The sequence below is a fragment of the Podarcis vaucheri genome (genome assembly GCF_965113315.1).
Source record: "Podarcis vaucheri genome assembly, chromosome: 12".
Classification (NCBI taxonomy): Eukaryota; Metazoa; Chordata; class Lepidosauria; order Squamata; family Lacertidae; genus Podarcis; species Podarcis vaucheri.
Genome location: NC_138750.1, coordinates 47,256,565 through 47,273,435, shown reverse-complemented (window position 1 = coordinate 47,273,435; position 16,871 = coordinate 47,256,565). Strand labels below are relative to the sequence as shown.

General features: G+C 42.0%; 1 protein-coding gene across 1 annotated transcript in view; it reads right to left on the bottom strand.

Annotated features, from left to right (window-relative positions):
* Window positions 1–16,871, bottom strand: part of CCNY (cyclin Y) — a 108,249-nt gene that overhangs the window by 38,187 nt on the left and 53,191 nt on the right. Inside the window, exon 2 of the mRNA XM_082192591.1 lies at window positions 2,625–2,699. Within this exon, the coding sequence (XP_082048717.1) occupies window positions 2,625–2,699 (75 nt within the window). The remainder of the gene's footprint in view (window positions 1–2,624; window positions 2,700–16,871) is intronic.

Below are 16,871 nucleotides of genomic sequence, written 5' to 3'. Positions count from 1 at the left end.
GATTTTGTTGCCAATCCTACTTCATTTCATGATCTTAGCCAATGAGGACTTGCACACAGAACATTAGAATAACATGGTACCACAAAGTCAGACTACCTGATGATATAGAAGGGAGGCCAACATAAGCAAGTGCAATGCTGTAAATGGGCACTGGAAAGTGAAAGTGAAAGTAAGCGAAAGTAAGTGAAAGTAAGCTTTTTCCTGTTGCCCCAACTGATCAATATGACATTCTGTGGTTAACTAAACTGTGTAATTTACTTGTCTTGGTACCAGGCAATTGTGATCCTTCTTTCACACTCCATTAAGAGTGGAGGAAATGAGTCGGACTTTAGTGAAACTATCCTGCAGCCAAATCTGTTGTTATACTGTGCTTCTTCTGATCTGCACCACCCCCAGATAAACCACTGAAGGGTGTTGTCATGGTGCAGAAGGGTTTACTGAAATCATTCCCCCATTGGGATTCATCTCTGTTTCAGGAACCACTGAAGGCTACATAAGTGTTAAAAGGATTTTAGAGATCACACATGGCACACCGAGGGTTGTATTCAATGTTGGTTCAATTCAGGATAGACACACTAAAATTAATGGTCTGTATTCCAATGGGCCTACACTGTGTAGAACACAGTTGGATACAGTCCTGATTTCCCAATGCTCCTCTTGCATTAAGTCATAAGAAAACACTGCACAGAAAAACAATTCTCTTTTTAAAATAATATACCTCTGTATCAGTCTTTCCCTACCTGGAGCCCTCCATAAGTTTTGAACTCCAACCCCCTCAGCCTCTGCCAGCATGTAGTCCGAAACATATTGGGGACAGCTTTCTTTACCCTCTTGCAGAGCTTACTCCCTGTCTTGATGCAATTGTTTTGTGAATATCTCTAGCAGACACACACCAGCCAATTATAGATGCATTCTGGGAAAACAAAGATGGTGGAAGCTGCAGCAGCCACGGGTAACTTTCTGCTGAGCATTGGGCTGAATGCAGAGAAGGGTGGCAGTGGTCAGCTTGGTCCTTGGCGTTCAGCAACATACATGCAGCAGGCACCTCTATCTTTCTTTCCCTTGAGGGTCCACTAGGTTGGGGGGGCACAGCTTATTTCCCAGAGCCCCCACACCTCAGAACTGGCTTGTGATATCAGGACATAGCTGTCAATGTTTCCCTTTTTTTAAGGGAAATTCCCTTATTCCGAATAAGGTTCCTCACAAGAAAAGGGAAACGTTGACAGCTATGTATCAGGACATGCTATCACAGCAGGGGTAGAGAAGACTTAACAGAGGGTTGACTTTTGTCAAGGATATCTAGAAAACATTTCAGAGACAAAATGATTGCCATTTATTATACCTGACAGCTTCAGAACAAGGGGGAACTATCATCACTGAGGCCCAGCACTACTGATTGAATAAGCCAACAGTAAATGAATCTCCCTCCACTGATTGCATCAAGGTTCACTCTAAGGCAAATACTGTTAATTTCCAGGTGCTGTAGAAACCCAGACTAATAAATGATGATGTTCGACTCCACTGATCAATGAGTGCAAGGAGAAAGACTGTTTTATTTTTAAAATGTGCAGCCTGCAAGCAAAATGCTATAAATCAACCACCTCAGCTCTGAGGCCTCTCTAACTGAACTAACTTGTTGAAAAATTATTCCTAAAGTTTCCAATAAGTAACTCTTGCCTGTTTTGTAAAACAAGTCATCATTTACAACATGAGCCTGTGTGGTCCAGTGGAAAATTTGTTGCAAGCAGCTTCAGGTCCTTGCAAAGCAACAGTGCCTTGAGCAAAAAAACTATCTCTCAGCCTATTTGGTAGAAGAGAGGACCAGTCTTTGTAGATCTACTTGGTCCTCACCGACCTAAATAGATGGGTTCAGATAAAGCACAACAACTTAAGAACAAAGTGAGACCTTACTCCGCAGTCTTTTCAAAAGGCAGATTCGTATCGAGTTAATATGTGAGAATTCTATGCTACAATATGTCAATTTCAAAACACTTAACTATACAACTGTGTCTGTATAATGGGAAAAGATTAATTGTTGATAAACACAAAGGATTTGGGGGGGGTGGAATCTAAATAAATAATCCAGTAGTCTAAACATAACAATTCACTATGAAATACAGCCCTTATTGAGAATCAATAGCACATAGGCGCATAAGTGGTCTTGGAAAAAGGATTATGTGTGTTTGGGGCCCTCATTTATCAGATTGCATTAAGCCCACTAGCTGATGGAACGCTTTAAAAACAGAGAGTTCAGATTTATGCCTCAAGAGAAGGCAAGATCATTTTGTTAAAGTCCTAAAAAATGAAAATAAGTCAATAAGGCTCTCATGCTAAACATGTTTAGGATCCTGAACATGTTTAGGATGAAAGACTTGCATGGTTAATTTCCATTTCTGATGCTGCTGTTAAAACTATCCAGGCCAGTGGCCCACTCTGAATAGCAGGTCAGCCACAAACCACAGCTTTTTAAATAAAATAAATATAATAGCTAATTATCTATCCAAATTGTTATCAGGTATGGTCTTGCAATAGGGCTATATGCATATTATAAACTATGCATGAAGCGTATGTTATAAAATGCACATGAATCTTTTATTGTTTGTATAATAACACTGGTGACTTACCGTCTGTTTGAGATTTGCTGAGGAAGATTGTGCTGGCCCGTGGATGATCTGATGGGTTGAACTCCATGTTCAGATCTTGAAAGAAAAGAGAGATAATGTTAAAATAATGCCCCACATGAGCCCATATTTAAGTAACTTTGGCCTTGAGACCCTACTCCCACAGCCGATTCTTTTTAAAGAGCTGAGTCTATTCAGATATATTTTCAAGCAGAATTTGTAGATGCAATAATCAGTTGTACTGCAGCATAAACATGTATTGTGCAAATCGTTCATACAAGGACAGCAACTACTGTCAGATCATTTTCAGATGTGGAACTGACAGCTGGCAAGATCCAGCATACTGCCCTCCCACTGTTCTGATGCCTAGCACGTAATATACCCACTTCACTAACAGAGAGGAATAATATTATTAATCTTTGTTTCACCAAATCCCATAATGAGTGGCTGTTGTTTTTTCCTGGTTAGCCTGAGTTAAGAGATACAGGAACCTAGGAACCTGCCTTATACTGAGTCAAGACCACCAGGTTCATATTGTCAACACTGTCATGAGATGTGGAAGACTGAACACAGGAGCTTCTACGTAGAACACAGACATCCTGGCCTGAGCTACAGCCCTTTCCCCAAAATTCTCTTATTTGCATTACCAACTCAAGGGTAATGACCAAAGCAGGATGAGATGCATTGGGACTAAAACAGCCTGAAAAGCATGGAATTGATTATTGCACATTTTTATGAGTGTACCTCTACCCACCCACTGCAGAAGACTTAAACCGCTGTAAGTAATGATGTGGCGCTGAGTGACTATTAGCTGGGTGATTGCTAAATGCAATGCGGTTGCTAAAGCAGGGTAACTCCTTCCAAGTTTAAAAATAGGTCAACAACATTTAACCTAGCATATATGGGCAAAAATGATGCATTTCCACTTACGTCTACTTCCTATGTATGAGGAACACACACAGGAGAGGAGAAAAAATATGGGTGGTTTTCAATAGCTCATTTCCAATCTAGTCACACAGCAGCCAAGTCAATGAAGGTACCCCAGCTACCTCCCACCAGCTTAATGGCTGACTTGTAGCTAAGTATTAAGGTAAAGGTAAAGGAACCCCTGACCATTAGGTCCAGTCACGGACAACTCTGGGGTTGCGGCGCTCATCTCACTTTACTGGCCAAGGGAGCCAGAGTACAGCTTCTGGGTCATGCGGCCAGCATGAGTAAGCCACTTCTGGTGAACAAGAGCAGCACATGGAAACACCATTTACCTTCCTGCTGGAGCGATACCTATTTATCTACTTGTACTTTGATGTGCTTTCGAACTGCTAGGTTGGCAGGATCAGGGACCGAGCAACAGGAGCTCACCCCGTCGCGGGGATTCGAACTGCCAACCTTCTGATCAGCAAGCCCTAGGCTCTGTGGTATTAAAGGCAGACCCATTCTGAATACCCCCACTATTATGGTAAGAGTCAAAGCTGTTAAGAATCTCAGTTTACTCCCTCTACAGTAGCAAGCTGTTGAGTTCCGTGTAATCTATGCTGCTTAACAAGCCTGCACTAGAAATAATGAGGGACACATGGCTGCTGACCCACATCTCCCCAGTAATATATAGTGGAAGAAGGCTTGTGACCCAACATCATCCTACTTAGCATTTCCCTGACCCTTTTCCACTTCACTGGTTGCCATGACTTACGGTGGATTCACACAAACATGCAGAAATAATACCTGCTACTAGTCTGCTCTGGACTGTACCACTTCATACTGCGTGGGGACGGGGTTTACATGTCTGAACGCTTCTCCATGTAAAAGGCTCACTGCATGGGGAGAATGGGATATTGTCCCAGTTTTCTCCTTGACATGTCCACAAGGAAGAATTGGGGAATGAATTGGAAGTGACGGGGATTCGCAAACTTGGGCAGGAATGAACACCCAATTTACTTGCTGGATGATTCTCTAAATGATACAGGACATCTTCATACATTATGTTTTCATGAGCGCACCTAAAAGGAGAAGCATGTGACTTTGGCAAATGAGTGTTTTTGAACACAGGTGTCCCTATGGTCCCCAGGAAGTCCAGACTAGCTGCAGTTCCCTGTTGAATGTACACTTAGCAGCAAATGCAGGGCAATGTGAGAAAATGGTCCTCTCATTTGTGCCGTCCATTAGGGTGATCTGCAAACTAACTGGGGAGGAAGGGACCAGTCTGATCTATTCTTTTGCCTTTCACAGGAGAAGTCAGCCTGAGAATTTTATTTCAAAGCACGGGTATGCACACTATCACCTGATGTTAAAGGTACAGAAAAGGGATAGATGGGGAAAAGTTGGCAAGGCAAGGATGGCAATCATGATGTAAACAGCTGTAAATCACCTTATTATATGGTTTAGGCACACAAATCAAACTGCCAGGCATTTCCTTAAGTTCATGCCAAAGGTCAAAACAGAAGCCATTTATCTTGTTTGGAAAAAGTTGGCATGAGATTGTGCTTATTAAAAATGCTCTATGCTTTCAGGGAAATGTAGGATTGCAAACTTTCAGGGATTGCAAACTTTCCAATCAGAGGTCAGTGACCAAAGCAGAAGACTTCCAAGCCATCCAGCATATTTAGTACTCACTCAGCCCAGTTCTATATATACTCTGATCCTCAAAGGCACTCAGGACAGAATTGCCTCTTGGTGGCTCATTAGTAAATGTGACATATTAGTAAATAAGCTTGCTATGTATTGTTCCAAATTTTCTCAATCCCTCACTTAAGGGACACAAGGTTTTAAAAACAGTGACCAGAAAAATAATTATGCAAGTGAGGTGGAATGAAAAAGTGAAAGCCTACTGGCATCATTTTAAAGAAAGGGAGAGAAATTCCTTAAACTCATTAGTGCACAGGAAGGAGACAGCCACACAAAAAGAATGAAGGCCAGGTATCCTAGCAACTTGCTGCTTCTGAAGAATTCTCATCACAGCTTCCCTGGGTGTGCAATAGGAAACACTAGTGATTGCTGCCTGGTTTTATCACAAAATGTTACAGAAACAAGCTGAAGAAACAAGAATGCACACAGGCACTTTGGAGAGAAAGTTCAGACTTATTTTCTGATACTTTCACATGGGCCAGGCTTGCACTCAACTCCTGTTAACAAACGAAGCACTTTCAAGTAGAAAGCAGGAATGCCACTTCAATTTTCCAAGACCAGGAAAGGGGTGGAGGTTCATCTTCCGGCTCAAAAGCCTGCCCTTTGATATAGTCATGACTCAGGTACAAAGAGCACAATGCATTTTAAGAGCATTGCTGAGTTTATATTTTTATATATTATAACCAGAGATTCAAAGTTACTCCTGAGGAACAATCTAATGTGATCTGACTCATGATGTGCTTTTCCTAAATAATTGTAAGAAGAGCAGAAATCATAACTTGCATTAAATCCCGATGCCAACAGTGGTACCTCGGGTTACATTCGCTTCAGGTTACATACGCTTCAGGTTACAGACTCCGCTAACCCAGAAATATTACCTCGGGTTAAGAACTTTGCTTCAGGATGAGAACAGAAATCATGCAGTGGCAGCAGGAGGCCCCATTAGCTAAAGTGGTACTTCAGGTTAAGGACAGTTTCAGGTTAAGAATCATAGAATCATAGAGTTGGAAGAGACCACAAGGGCCATCGAGTCCAACCCCCTGCCAAGCAGGAAACGCCATCAGAGCACTCCTGACATATGGTTGTCAAGCCTCTGCTTAAAGACCTCCAAAGTAGGAGACTCCACCACACTCCTTGGCAGCAAATTCCACTGTCGAACAGCTCTTACTGTCAGGAAGTTCTTCCTAATGTTTAGGTGGAATCTTCTTTCTTGTACGAACGAACCTCCGGAACGAATTAAGTACTTAACCCGAGGTACCACTGTATATTATTGTTTATCGCTTTTCATGCACATCTCAAGGAGATGTACCAAATGCAATAAAACAGCTAAAAAACCCCTCAACAGACAAAGTAACAGCAGCAGATAAATTAAAAAAACAACAACACCAAGTAGTCACCCATGGCAAAGACCTATTCCTCCAACTTGGAAGGGTTATTGGGACGAAAAAAGATCTTCAATTGTTTAGGGAAAGTGCAGGTAATAGGTGCCTGCTCTTTCTCAACAGAAATACTCTTCCACAGAACAAGGGCAGCCACACTAGAAGCCATGCTCTGAGTTACTGTAAAGAGAGCTCCTGAGACCTTTGGAACCTGCACCTTAGAGCAGTGTTGCTCCAGCTGTTGTTGGACTACAACTCCCATCATCTCTAGCTAGCAGGATGATGGGAGTTGTAGTCTGTCAACAGCTGCAGACCCCAGTTTGAGAAACAGTGCCCTAGAAGATCTGTAGGAATGGAGGCGATTTTTCCGATATTTGGGGACTAAGTATTTGGGGCTTTAAAGATCCCACAACTCCCTGGCTCAACTCAGCTACCTACAGCTCACCCTGACAATATGAGCAAACTCTGACCTGTGCCTATTGCCCTAATTTGGTTATCAAGCAGGGATTCAGCCAGTTCATCGCTACCTGTCTGTGGTCATGCAGAAGCAGTGGCAGGAGGATGAAAGACTTCCTTGCTGGTGTGGTTGACCACCAACAGCCCAGAGCAGGTAAGGTAATATCCCCCAACTGCAAATCAGAGGTGGGGAACCTGTTTTCTTCCAGATGTTTTGGACTATAATTCCCATCAACCCTAACCACTGGCCACAATGGCTGAGGCTGATGGGACTTGGAGTCTAACAACATCTGGAGGGCCAAAGATTACTCATCAATGCTAAAAAGTACTTCTAGGAAGTATTGCTCACCAGTCCCAGCAACTAGTAGACTCTTTACTACAGACCTTGCCCTTTCCTCAACTTGGTATGCCATGTGCACATGACAGCATTCTGTACCCAAGAACGAATCCATGCTACTTTTCTGGAAGTGATTTTTAAATTCTATTTTTGTACAGTTCTTGTTCCAGCACATATTCTCAAATTGTCTCCCTAGATTTCTACAGCCTAAACAAATACCAGCTGGAGTTATATAATCCTTTGCTCACTCCTCTCAGCAGCAATCAAAATTCTATTCTTGCAGACAGCCTATGCTTGCCTCTCAGCAGGAATAAAAAATGGTGCACAAACATTCTGCACTGATAATGCCTTCAATCAGTTCCTTGCTATGGATACTGCTTGAGATGAAGTTCCTGGACTAAATAGACCAAGGGGTCACACCCAGATAGTGTTTGGGGAGTCCTTGGGCAAGACCCTTGTAATAATATAATGATAATAATAATTTATTATTTATACCCCGCCCATCTGGCTGGGTTTCCCTAGCCACTCTGGGCAGCTCCCAACAGAATACTAAAAACACATTAAAAGATCAAACATTGAAAACTTTCCTAAACAGGGCTGCTTTCAGATGTCTTATAAAAGTCAGATAGTTGTTTATTTCCTTGACATCTGATGGGAGGGCATTCCACAGGGCAGGCGCCACTATTGAGAAGGCCCTCTGCCTGGTTCCCCTATAACCTCACTTCTCGCAGTGAGGGAACCACCAGAAGGCCCTCGGAGCTGGACCTCAGTGTCTGGGCTGAACGATGGGGGTGGAAACATCTTCTGTCAGAGTTGCTTCCTTCCCCCGCCCCCCCCCCAATAGTCACTCACAGCTCATTCATTTGCTCCATCTCAATCTGCACCATTCTCCTTGTTTTTGTTCTCACAGTTTGAAGATGGCAGATGAACAGGCACCAGTAGCAATGGCAAGGAGAGGAGCCGTGGAGTCAGCAGTGTGACCCCTGCTAGTGTGCGCATGTCACAGCAGACACCTGACAATGCCAGTAGTTCCTGGTGCAATCAATACAATGAAACTGAGGTTTTGCACTCCAGCTCTAAATGCGGACTGTCTTTGAAAACTGGTCAAAAGTTCAGCATAGATGATGGTGATGATTAAAATTTCTATACAGTCGTAACTTGGATCTCAAACGCTTTGGCTCCCAAACAAATCAGCTCCCAAACGATTGAAACCCAGGAGTGTGCGTTCCAGTTTCTGAACGATTTTTGGAAGCCAAACATCTGGCAAGGTTTCCACGGCTTCCGATTGGCTACAGGACATTCCTGCAGCCAATCAGAAGCCACACCTTGGTTTTCGAACAGTTCGGGAATCGAACAGACTCCCGGAACACATTCTGTTTGAGAACCAAGGCATGACTGTACCACTCTTCATCTGAGGATTACAGGTATAAAAACACCAAAACCCATTAAATAATTACAAACAAAAACAATTAACCCCCCACTGCTTAAAAGGCCATTTGCTGTTGTTTAGTCGTTTAGCCGTGTCCGACTCTTCGTGACCCCATGGACCAGAGCATGCCAGGCACTCCTGTCTTCCACTGCCTCCCACAGTTTGGTCAAACTCACGCTGGTAGCTTCGAGAACACTGTCCAACCATCTCGTCCTCTGTCGTTCCCTTCTCCTTGTGCCCTCAATCTTTCCCAACATCAGGGTCTTTTCCAGGGAGTCTTCTCTTCTCATGAGGTGGCCAAAGTATTGGAGCCTCAGATTCAGGATCTGTCCTTCTAGTGAGCCATAGCTTGTTTAATTAGCCAAAGGCCACAGAGTTGCCTGCCCTTTCAGGAGAGTGATAAAGACCTAAAATAAGCCATCTGTTGTTGCATTCTTACACACACAACCACACTCACACTGACCCCTGCATTTGATTCTGAGAAACTGTATTGAAGTCCCTCTGGTCTAACCATATAGGCATTGGCATCACTTATAAAGGTCTCTTAGAACACCCTGAAAGAGGCGAGCAAGACTGACTAATAGCACCTCTTCATTTCTAATTTCAGCTGTTTGGCAGTGAAACCCCTTTGGAATAACAGCTGCTGCTGAGTACCAGCTTTTCACTCAAGTACAAATGATTTTTAAAATTTAAAAAAATTCGTTGCATAAGGCGGTAACTCAAGAAGAGGAGAGCACAATGAAAAACAGGTGCTTGCCGGTTGCTTTTCTGCTCTAGTGAAAGGAGGAAGACCAAGTCTCCCAGGGAAGAATGTCAGGTCAACTATTCTGAAAAAAGGGAAGAACCTATCATTGTGATTGCTTTATGTCAAGGCGGATATGCTCTGCTCCTGAAAATGTTCACATGTCAAAGGGAAAACTGAGCAGCAATTTGGTAACCAAAAACTCCCCTGCATATATATTAGGCAAACTGACAAGAGAGGGAGGGAAGCATTTTTATGGCTGCTGAATACATGACAGTCCAATGACGACAAAATTACCAGGGAGGTTAATTCCACCCTCTAATGGAATAAGGTGAAACTTATCATTTCATGCTGCTCCTGGAGAACACACTGCCTTGATTCTGTGACCTCATTAAGTGAATGAACGTAAATCTTGCTGAGCCCAGCATTATCCTCTGTTATTAAAACAGAGATCTTTCTTTACCATTATTTCATTCATAATTTTTTCTGTTTCTTACAGAGGTTGACAGTGCAAGTTAAAGATTATGCTCAAGTACAGGCGTGTGCAAAGGACAACCCAGGGAAAATAAAGGCATTTCTTGCTTGAAGAAGCAATCAGCATTGCATTATGCTTGCTTTCAGAACGTAATTAAAGAGCTGGAACTGCAGACACAAACACAAATACAGTGGTGCCCCGCAAGACGAATGCCTTGCAAGACGGAAAACTCGCTAAACGAAAGAGTTTTCCGTTTTGGAGGTGCTTCGCAAAACGAATTTCCTATGGGCTTGCTTCGCAAGATGACAATGTCTTGCGAGTTCCTGCTGGTTTTTTCCCTTCCCCCCCTTTTTCTAAGCCGCTAAGCCGCTTATCAGCTGATCCGATCAGCAGATAAGCCACTAAAAGCCACTAAAAGCGCTAATAGCGCTAATCCACTAATCCATCAATGGGCTTGCTTCGCAAGACGAAAAAACCGCTAAACGAAGAGAATCACAGAACGGATTCTTTTCGTCTTGCGAGGCACCACTGTACTCTTCAAAAATAAGATACATTATCAGAGTTGTGTGAGCGCTGCCCTAGATAGATTAGATAGATAGATAGATAGATAGATAGATAGATAGATAGATAGATAGATGATAGATAGAAAGATAGATGATAGATAGATAGATAGATAGATAGATAGATAGATAGATAGATAGATAAGACGGGGGGGAGAGAGATTTTCATCCAACAGAACTGCCTAGGCAGTCCCTTTCTCCCATTCTCATGACCTGCAGCAGCAGAACAAACAGCATTTGCCAAAAATTCTTAGAAGTAGCAGCAAAGAGCCAGAGAATTAAGGGTCATATTAAGGGTAATCGCACATTACTGAACAGCAAATCTGGATTTGCCACGAAGTATACAATCAGTGGTAGCTGAAGCCAATCACAACTCTGTAACAAGGGTACTTGTTCCCTGTTCTGTATTCATACTTTTTAATAATATATTTATTGATTTTTCATTTTTTTATCACATTTGCAACAATTCTAAGAAAAACCCAGCAACGTTAGTAACAGCAAAGTAATTCAGAGGAGGGTGACATTCATAAGTCCAAAAGATCTCTCTCCACATGTTGTTTAGGAACATTGCAATGTGTGAAGCAGCCTTTCAGCTCAACCAAACAGTCAATTTATATCATGTTTTCCCCAAACCATTTCATGTTCTGAAGTCCGCCATACCTTTAAAGCACATTTACACCACTTTAACAGTTATGAGTTTCCCTCCAAGAGTGCTGGGAACCAGTTTACCACTCAAAGACCTAAAATTCCCAGCATGCGTAACAAACTACAGATCCCAGGATCCTTTGGAGGGAAACATGTGCTTTAAAATGTATGGTGTGAATGTGACCGAAGTGTTGAAAGAGGGGTGTTTTTCTTTTGTTAATACACAGAAATGTATTATATACCTCCTTCTTTTGCTTTAGAAAATGCTTATCTGCTTTACACCATCTTCCTTTTCCAGCACATTGAGAAGACTCAAGCATTCATTTTATGAGCTACAAGGACTCATTAAGCCCTTTGTTTTTGAAAAATTCTATCGAATCCCTGAAAGTCTTAAATCGACTTCCTTTGTGTATAGAATTGTTGGGGTGTGTTGCAACTCATAATGATGCTGACCCATTTATTATGCCTAGTTACAGAGTACAAACCGAAAAACAAACCTTGTTCAGATTACTTTGAACCTTTTCACTCGGAAAATAATTAGACGCTACTTGCATGGTGAAATCTGAGGCTTCAAGGATAACACAGCTGCTTCTTTAATATGCAGAATTATAATTTGCAATCTTTTCTGCAGAAGACAAAGGAGGGGGCTTGGTAAAGGACAAATGCCACCCCTCCCATCCCGTTTCCCCACCCCTTCCAAAAAATACATGCACATGGCAACAAGACGAAAATTACCAGGCTAGCAATTGACAGTATTAAAGCAGCTTTCCAAAAACATCACCATCTAAAGCGAAAAAATGAGACAGAGGAGAATGTGTGCGAAAGGAAGCCCCTCTCTTGACAAACAGTATCTAAATAATTTATTGCACATATTTTTATGTCAAGGAGATAGTACAACAGCCTCCAGATAAAAAAAGGGAATATGAGAACTGAAGCTGTACACATTTACTTGACACGCCGTTATGCACAGTCCGCCCAAAGCCTTTGAAGGCCTCTTCCCACATTTCTTTTAAGTATACACCTAGAAATGTAACATGTGAATGCAACGAATGTGTTTTTAAGAAGCATATGCATCATACAGGTTTGCCAGATGTATCTCCAGAGGTACATTTGATGGCAGACCTGACTTTCTTGCCATATAGTAATGTAACGTTGCTCTAAGGGCATTTTCGTACATGACACTAAGGCCACTTCCTGATGGTTGCAATTTTGCAGGTAGGGTTTGGTTACACAATTAATGTGGATTTGGGGCTCTCCCACCCCACCACCCCACTGCACTGGGAAAGTGTGGGCTAACAACTGATTGATGATAAAGGACTCATCTAACCTCTGGACACCCTTACCTAGCAGGCCAATTTACCGGCCGCAGCAATGGACTACACCTGAGTATACCATGATTCTACTGTCAGGTCTGTTGCAGAGCACCAGCAGCCAGCAGCAAAGATGTCAACATATCCCAGTGAGATAAATGTTGATTTGATGGATCTATTATTCCTAGCACAGCAAACAAAGGAGTTGGACCTACTTTTATAATACAAATTAATCCAATTTCTTTGAAGACCGATGATCAAAGGCAGTCCTCGTTACTAGAATACGCCAATAGGAAGCTCACAAGCAGAACCTGAGCACAACAGCATTCCCCCCCCCCACTTGCAATGCTCAGCTGGTGTTCAAAGGCAGACTGCCTCAAGCAGTGGCTAGTGGTCACTGATAGCTCCATCCTCTATGAAATTGCCTCATCCTCATTCAAAGGCATCCAAATTGCTTGTAATTACTACCTACATCATCTGGAAGTGAATTCCATCATTAATTATGTGTAGGCTGAAGAAGAATTATCTTTATCCCCCCTGTCCTGAATCTTCCACCATTCAGCTTCACTTTTTTTATATATAAAATTTTTATTAGGGTTTTCAAAAAGTTTTTTTTAGACAAACACAAAAACATACAGACACAACACACAACACACACATAACAGATATAATTTTAAAACCTTAATTTCTTAGCCACTTTCCCAGACTTCCTCCACCTCCCCTTCTTGCATCCCTATTCCAATAATTAACTCAGCAAGTTCTTATCCCCAAATTATCCCTTATTGACATTTTACTTAAATTATCTTAATTTACCGAATTTAAACTTCTAAACCTCATTTTAATACATAACATTTACCCCTTCTTCTAAGGTCGACCCAAGTTCCCTTCCACGAGTTTCCCAATTTTTATAATTGTTACCAAACAACTTATCCAATAAAAACATATAATTATACCCCTTTGGATTCCCAAATCCCCCCCTTCCCCAGTTTTGCTCCCCAAAAATTGTCTTTCAGTCTATCAATTCTCAGCCTGGGTCTATCACGTCCGAGGCCCTTAAGTCTCTTTCAGTCCCTTTCAGTCGGTTTTGTTGACAATCCTTCATGTTGAACATCAAGTCTCGGAGCAGCTTTGACCCACTAGGGTCTGTATTTTTTCCAACCAGGCCTCCATATTCAAAGAAAAGGTCCAGATCCTGTTTCTTGTTCTTTTCAGATACCAATGTCCCAAATGTCCCAAATGCTTCAATTTTCACCTTTATCGAATTTGTAATCCAAGGGTCTTTCGGACTCCCCATAGGGGAGAGTCCCCAATCTTCATTCTCCATTTCATACCAAGTTTCCATCATCCGAACCTTGCTTTCCTTAACTTCCATCCTGACAGGCCCCTGGTTGTCCTTCTCCACCTGCCGCATTTCAGCTCCTCCATTCGACTCCTCTAAAACAACACAAATTTCTTCTTCTCCAGCTGCAGATTCTTCTTGAATCAAATCCTCCACAGTTTCAACAGAATTGTTTACTTTAGAGTTCAAGGTTGTAAGATTTGTAGCCATAACATCACTCAACTCTTGCAATATTCCCAGGAAATGAAACACTCTATCCAACTCTGCCTGTACTTTTCCATCTACAGCCATTGTAATATCTCAGAACCCCCTCTAGAGGGATTCTGGTTACAGTATCCAACAATCAGGTTATTTTGTTCTTATTTCTTATTTCCAAAAGCTTAAAGTCCAATGTAACAAAAATAACCGGTAAAAATAGCACAAAGCCAAATTTCCTGACTTTGACAGCTCATTTGACAGCTGTCAAACTCTATTTAAGTCCTCCACAGGCTCTCTCTCGGGTCGCTCCCGGATCCGGGGGGGTTAAACTTCAGCTCACACAGTCAATTCTAGTCCTCCAGCACAAAACTTATGTAGCCAAATCGTGGAATTAAATTTTTTTATCTCAACGAGAGAAAGACAGTCTCTCAACCTTAGTTATCCAATTCTTGCTTTAAAAATGCCTGCAAGGGGGGGGAGGTGGACTTCCTTTTAGCACCTCCCCCGGTCGTGCCGAATTCAATTAAAAGTAATTTTTAAGTCCAATTTCCGTATTACTCACTGGTTGTTACTTTTAAAGCCAAATGTTCAAAGAAGTCAGCGCTCTCCGGCCATGGCTCGCGGCTTCACTCCATAGAAGAAGCGATCCACTCACAGCACCACGCCACTCTCCGTCACCGGCTCTGAAGCCTTTAAAAAGGCTTCTTCGCTGGTCGGGGAGGGCGCAAATAGTGCCTGCCGAGTTACCAGGTCCACAGGCTTCCACGCCTGTGGTTTCTGAGGGTCCCCGCATCGCTGCCGCGGCAGGACCGCCATTTGCCGATCGCGCTAACCCGGAGGTCTCCACCATTCAGCTTCACTGGCCTGAATGCTAGTATTAGGAAGCAGCCTATCCACTTTCTGCAGACCATGCAGAATGGCAGCTTCAAGAAGGCAAATTTATGAATATAATAATAATAATAATAATAATAATAATAATAATAATAATAATAATAATAATAATAATAATAAATTTTTATTTTTTATTTATACCCCACCCATCTGGCTGGGTTTCCCCAGCCGCTCTGGACAGCTTCCAACAGAATATTAAAATACAGTAATCTATTAAATATTAAAAGCTTCCCTAAACAGGGCTGCCTTCAGATGTCTTCTAAAAGTCTGGTAGTTGTTGTTCTCTTTGACATCTGGTGGGAGGGCGTTCCACAGGGCGGGTGCCACTACCGAAAAGGCCCTCTGCCTGGTTCCCTGTAACTTGGCTTCTCGCAGCGAGGGAACCGCCAGAAGGCCCTCAGCACTAGACCTCAATGTCCGGGCAGAACGATGGGGGTGGAGACGCTACTTCAGGTATACTGGATCAAGGCCGTTTAGGGCTTTAAAGGTCAGCACCAACACTTTCAATTGTGCTCAGAAATGTACGGAAATGAACTTCACGGAGGAGCACTCTGAACCACACTCTTCATTACACTTCCTTTGCACACACAAGAAAGGGCTATCACGACATGTTATACAGGCAACTCCCAATTCACGCAGGGGTTATGTTCCAAGTCACTGCGTGTTTAAGTGAAAACGTATGTATCTGAAACATCATTGAAAAATCCTGCAGAAATATAAACTGCATAACACAGCACCCAGATTGGCCGGTACTGGCTGCCAGGGCATTAGGGCATCAGGGTTGAAAATTTCACAGTCATCTTATTTGTTTCTGGTTATAACTCAGAGTGCTTGCTCTGGTCTTCAAAACTCTATATAGCTTGGGTCTGGAGTGCATTGAAAGACTGTCTCGTCTTTCATGAACTTGTCTGAGAACTAAGGTGAAGCAGGTGGCCACTGGAGAGAGGTCCTTCTCCCTCGAGGCACCTCATGTGGAATGCACTCCAGAGAGAGAGAGCAGAGCCTGGCACTCTCATCATTATGTTATATGTGTCTGGTTAAGATTTGGCTTCCCTATTTTGAATGATTTTAATCCACCAATTTATAATGAATCCACTGTGTTACCTGTCATTTGTATTTGTGTGTTTTATGTGATTTCCCCCTAATTTACCTTGCTTAAGATTTTGTTGTTCAACTGTCTTTGTTTAAAATGTTTAATTATCACCCTCTGGGTATCTTTTACAAATTGATAAAGCAAGCTATAAAATGATTTTATATGACCTTAGGGCAGGTAGAAGAGGCAAAATTAACAATGAACTGCTGTTTTCACTTAATTTGGCCTTAAGTAAACGAAATAAATCAGAATAAAATTTACCACAAGGATTCACTTTAGCCCAATTATTTTTTTTCCTCTCATGCATGGAGAGTAACTCTTGCCATGCTGCCTATAATACTGGCATAATATTTATTTAATAAAGAATGCAAAAGTCTTGGTGCTTCTCTCCTTTGAATTACATCCAGGTGATATCTTAGTATTATACTAACCATTATTGTACTTGGTTATATAATCCATATCAGACTCTGTAAAGGACCCCCTTCATCCTCAATAAAACGATATTATCTGAGTTTTTAAAGATCTGTCAGCCAAATCTGAATTATTCCTTCAAGAAATAAATCCATAAATTAACTATAGCCTGGAAACAGACTGATCCAAGAATCAGCATGTATTTTTAACAGCCAGATGAATTATTCATGGTCCACAGAACTGGTGAAACTAAATCCTGAGATCTGAAATTTGCAAAAGATACCTTGCTGCTAGGAAGTTGCTTATTGCTCTATTGTAGAATACTTTTCTTTGATTTTTTTTTAATTCTTTGAGAAATTCCAATAT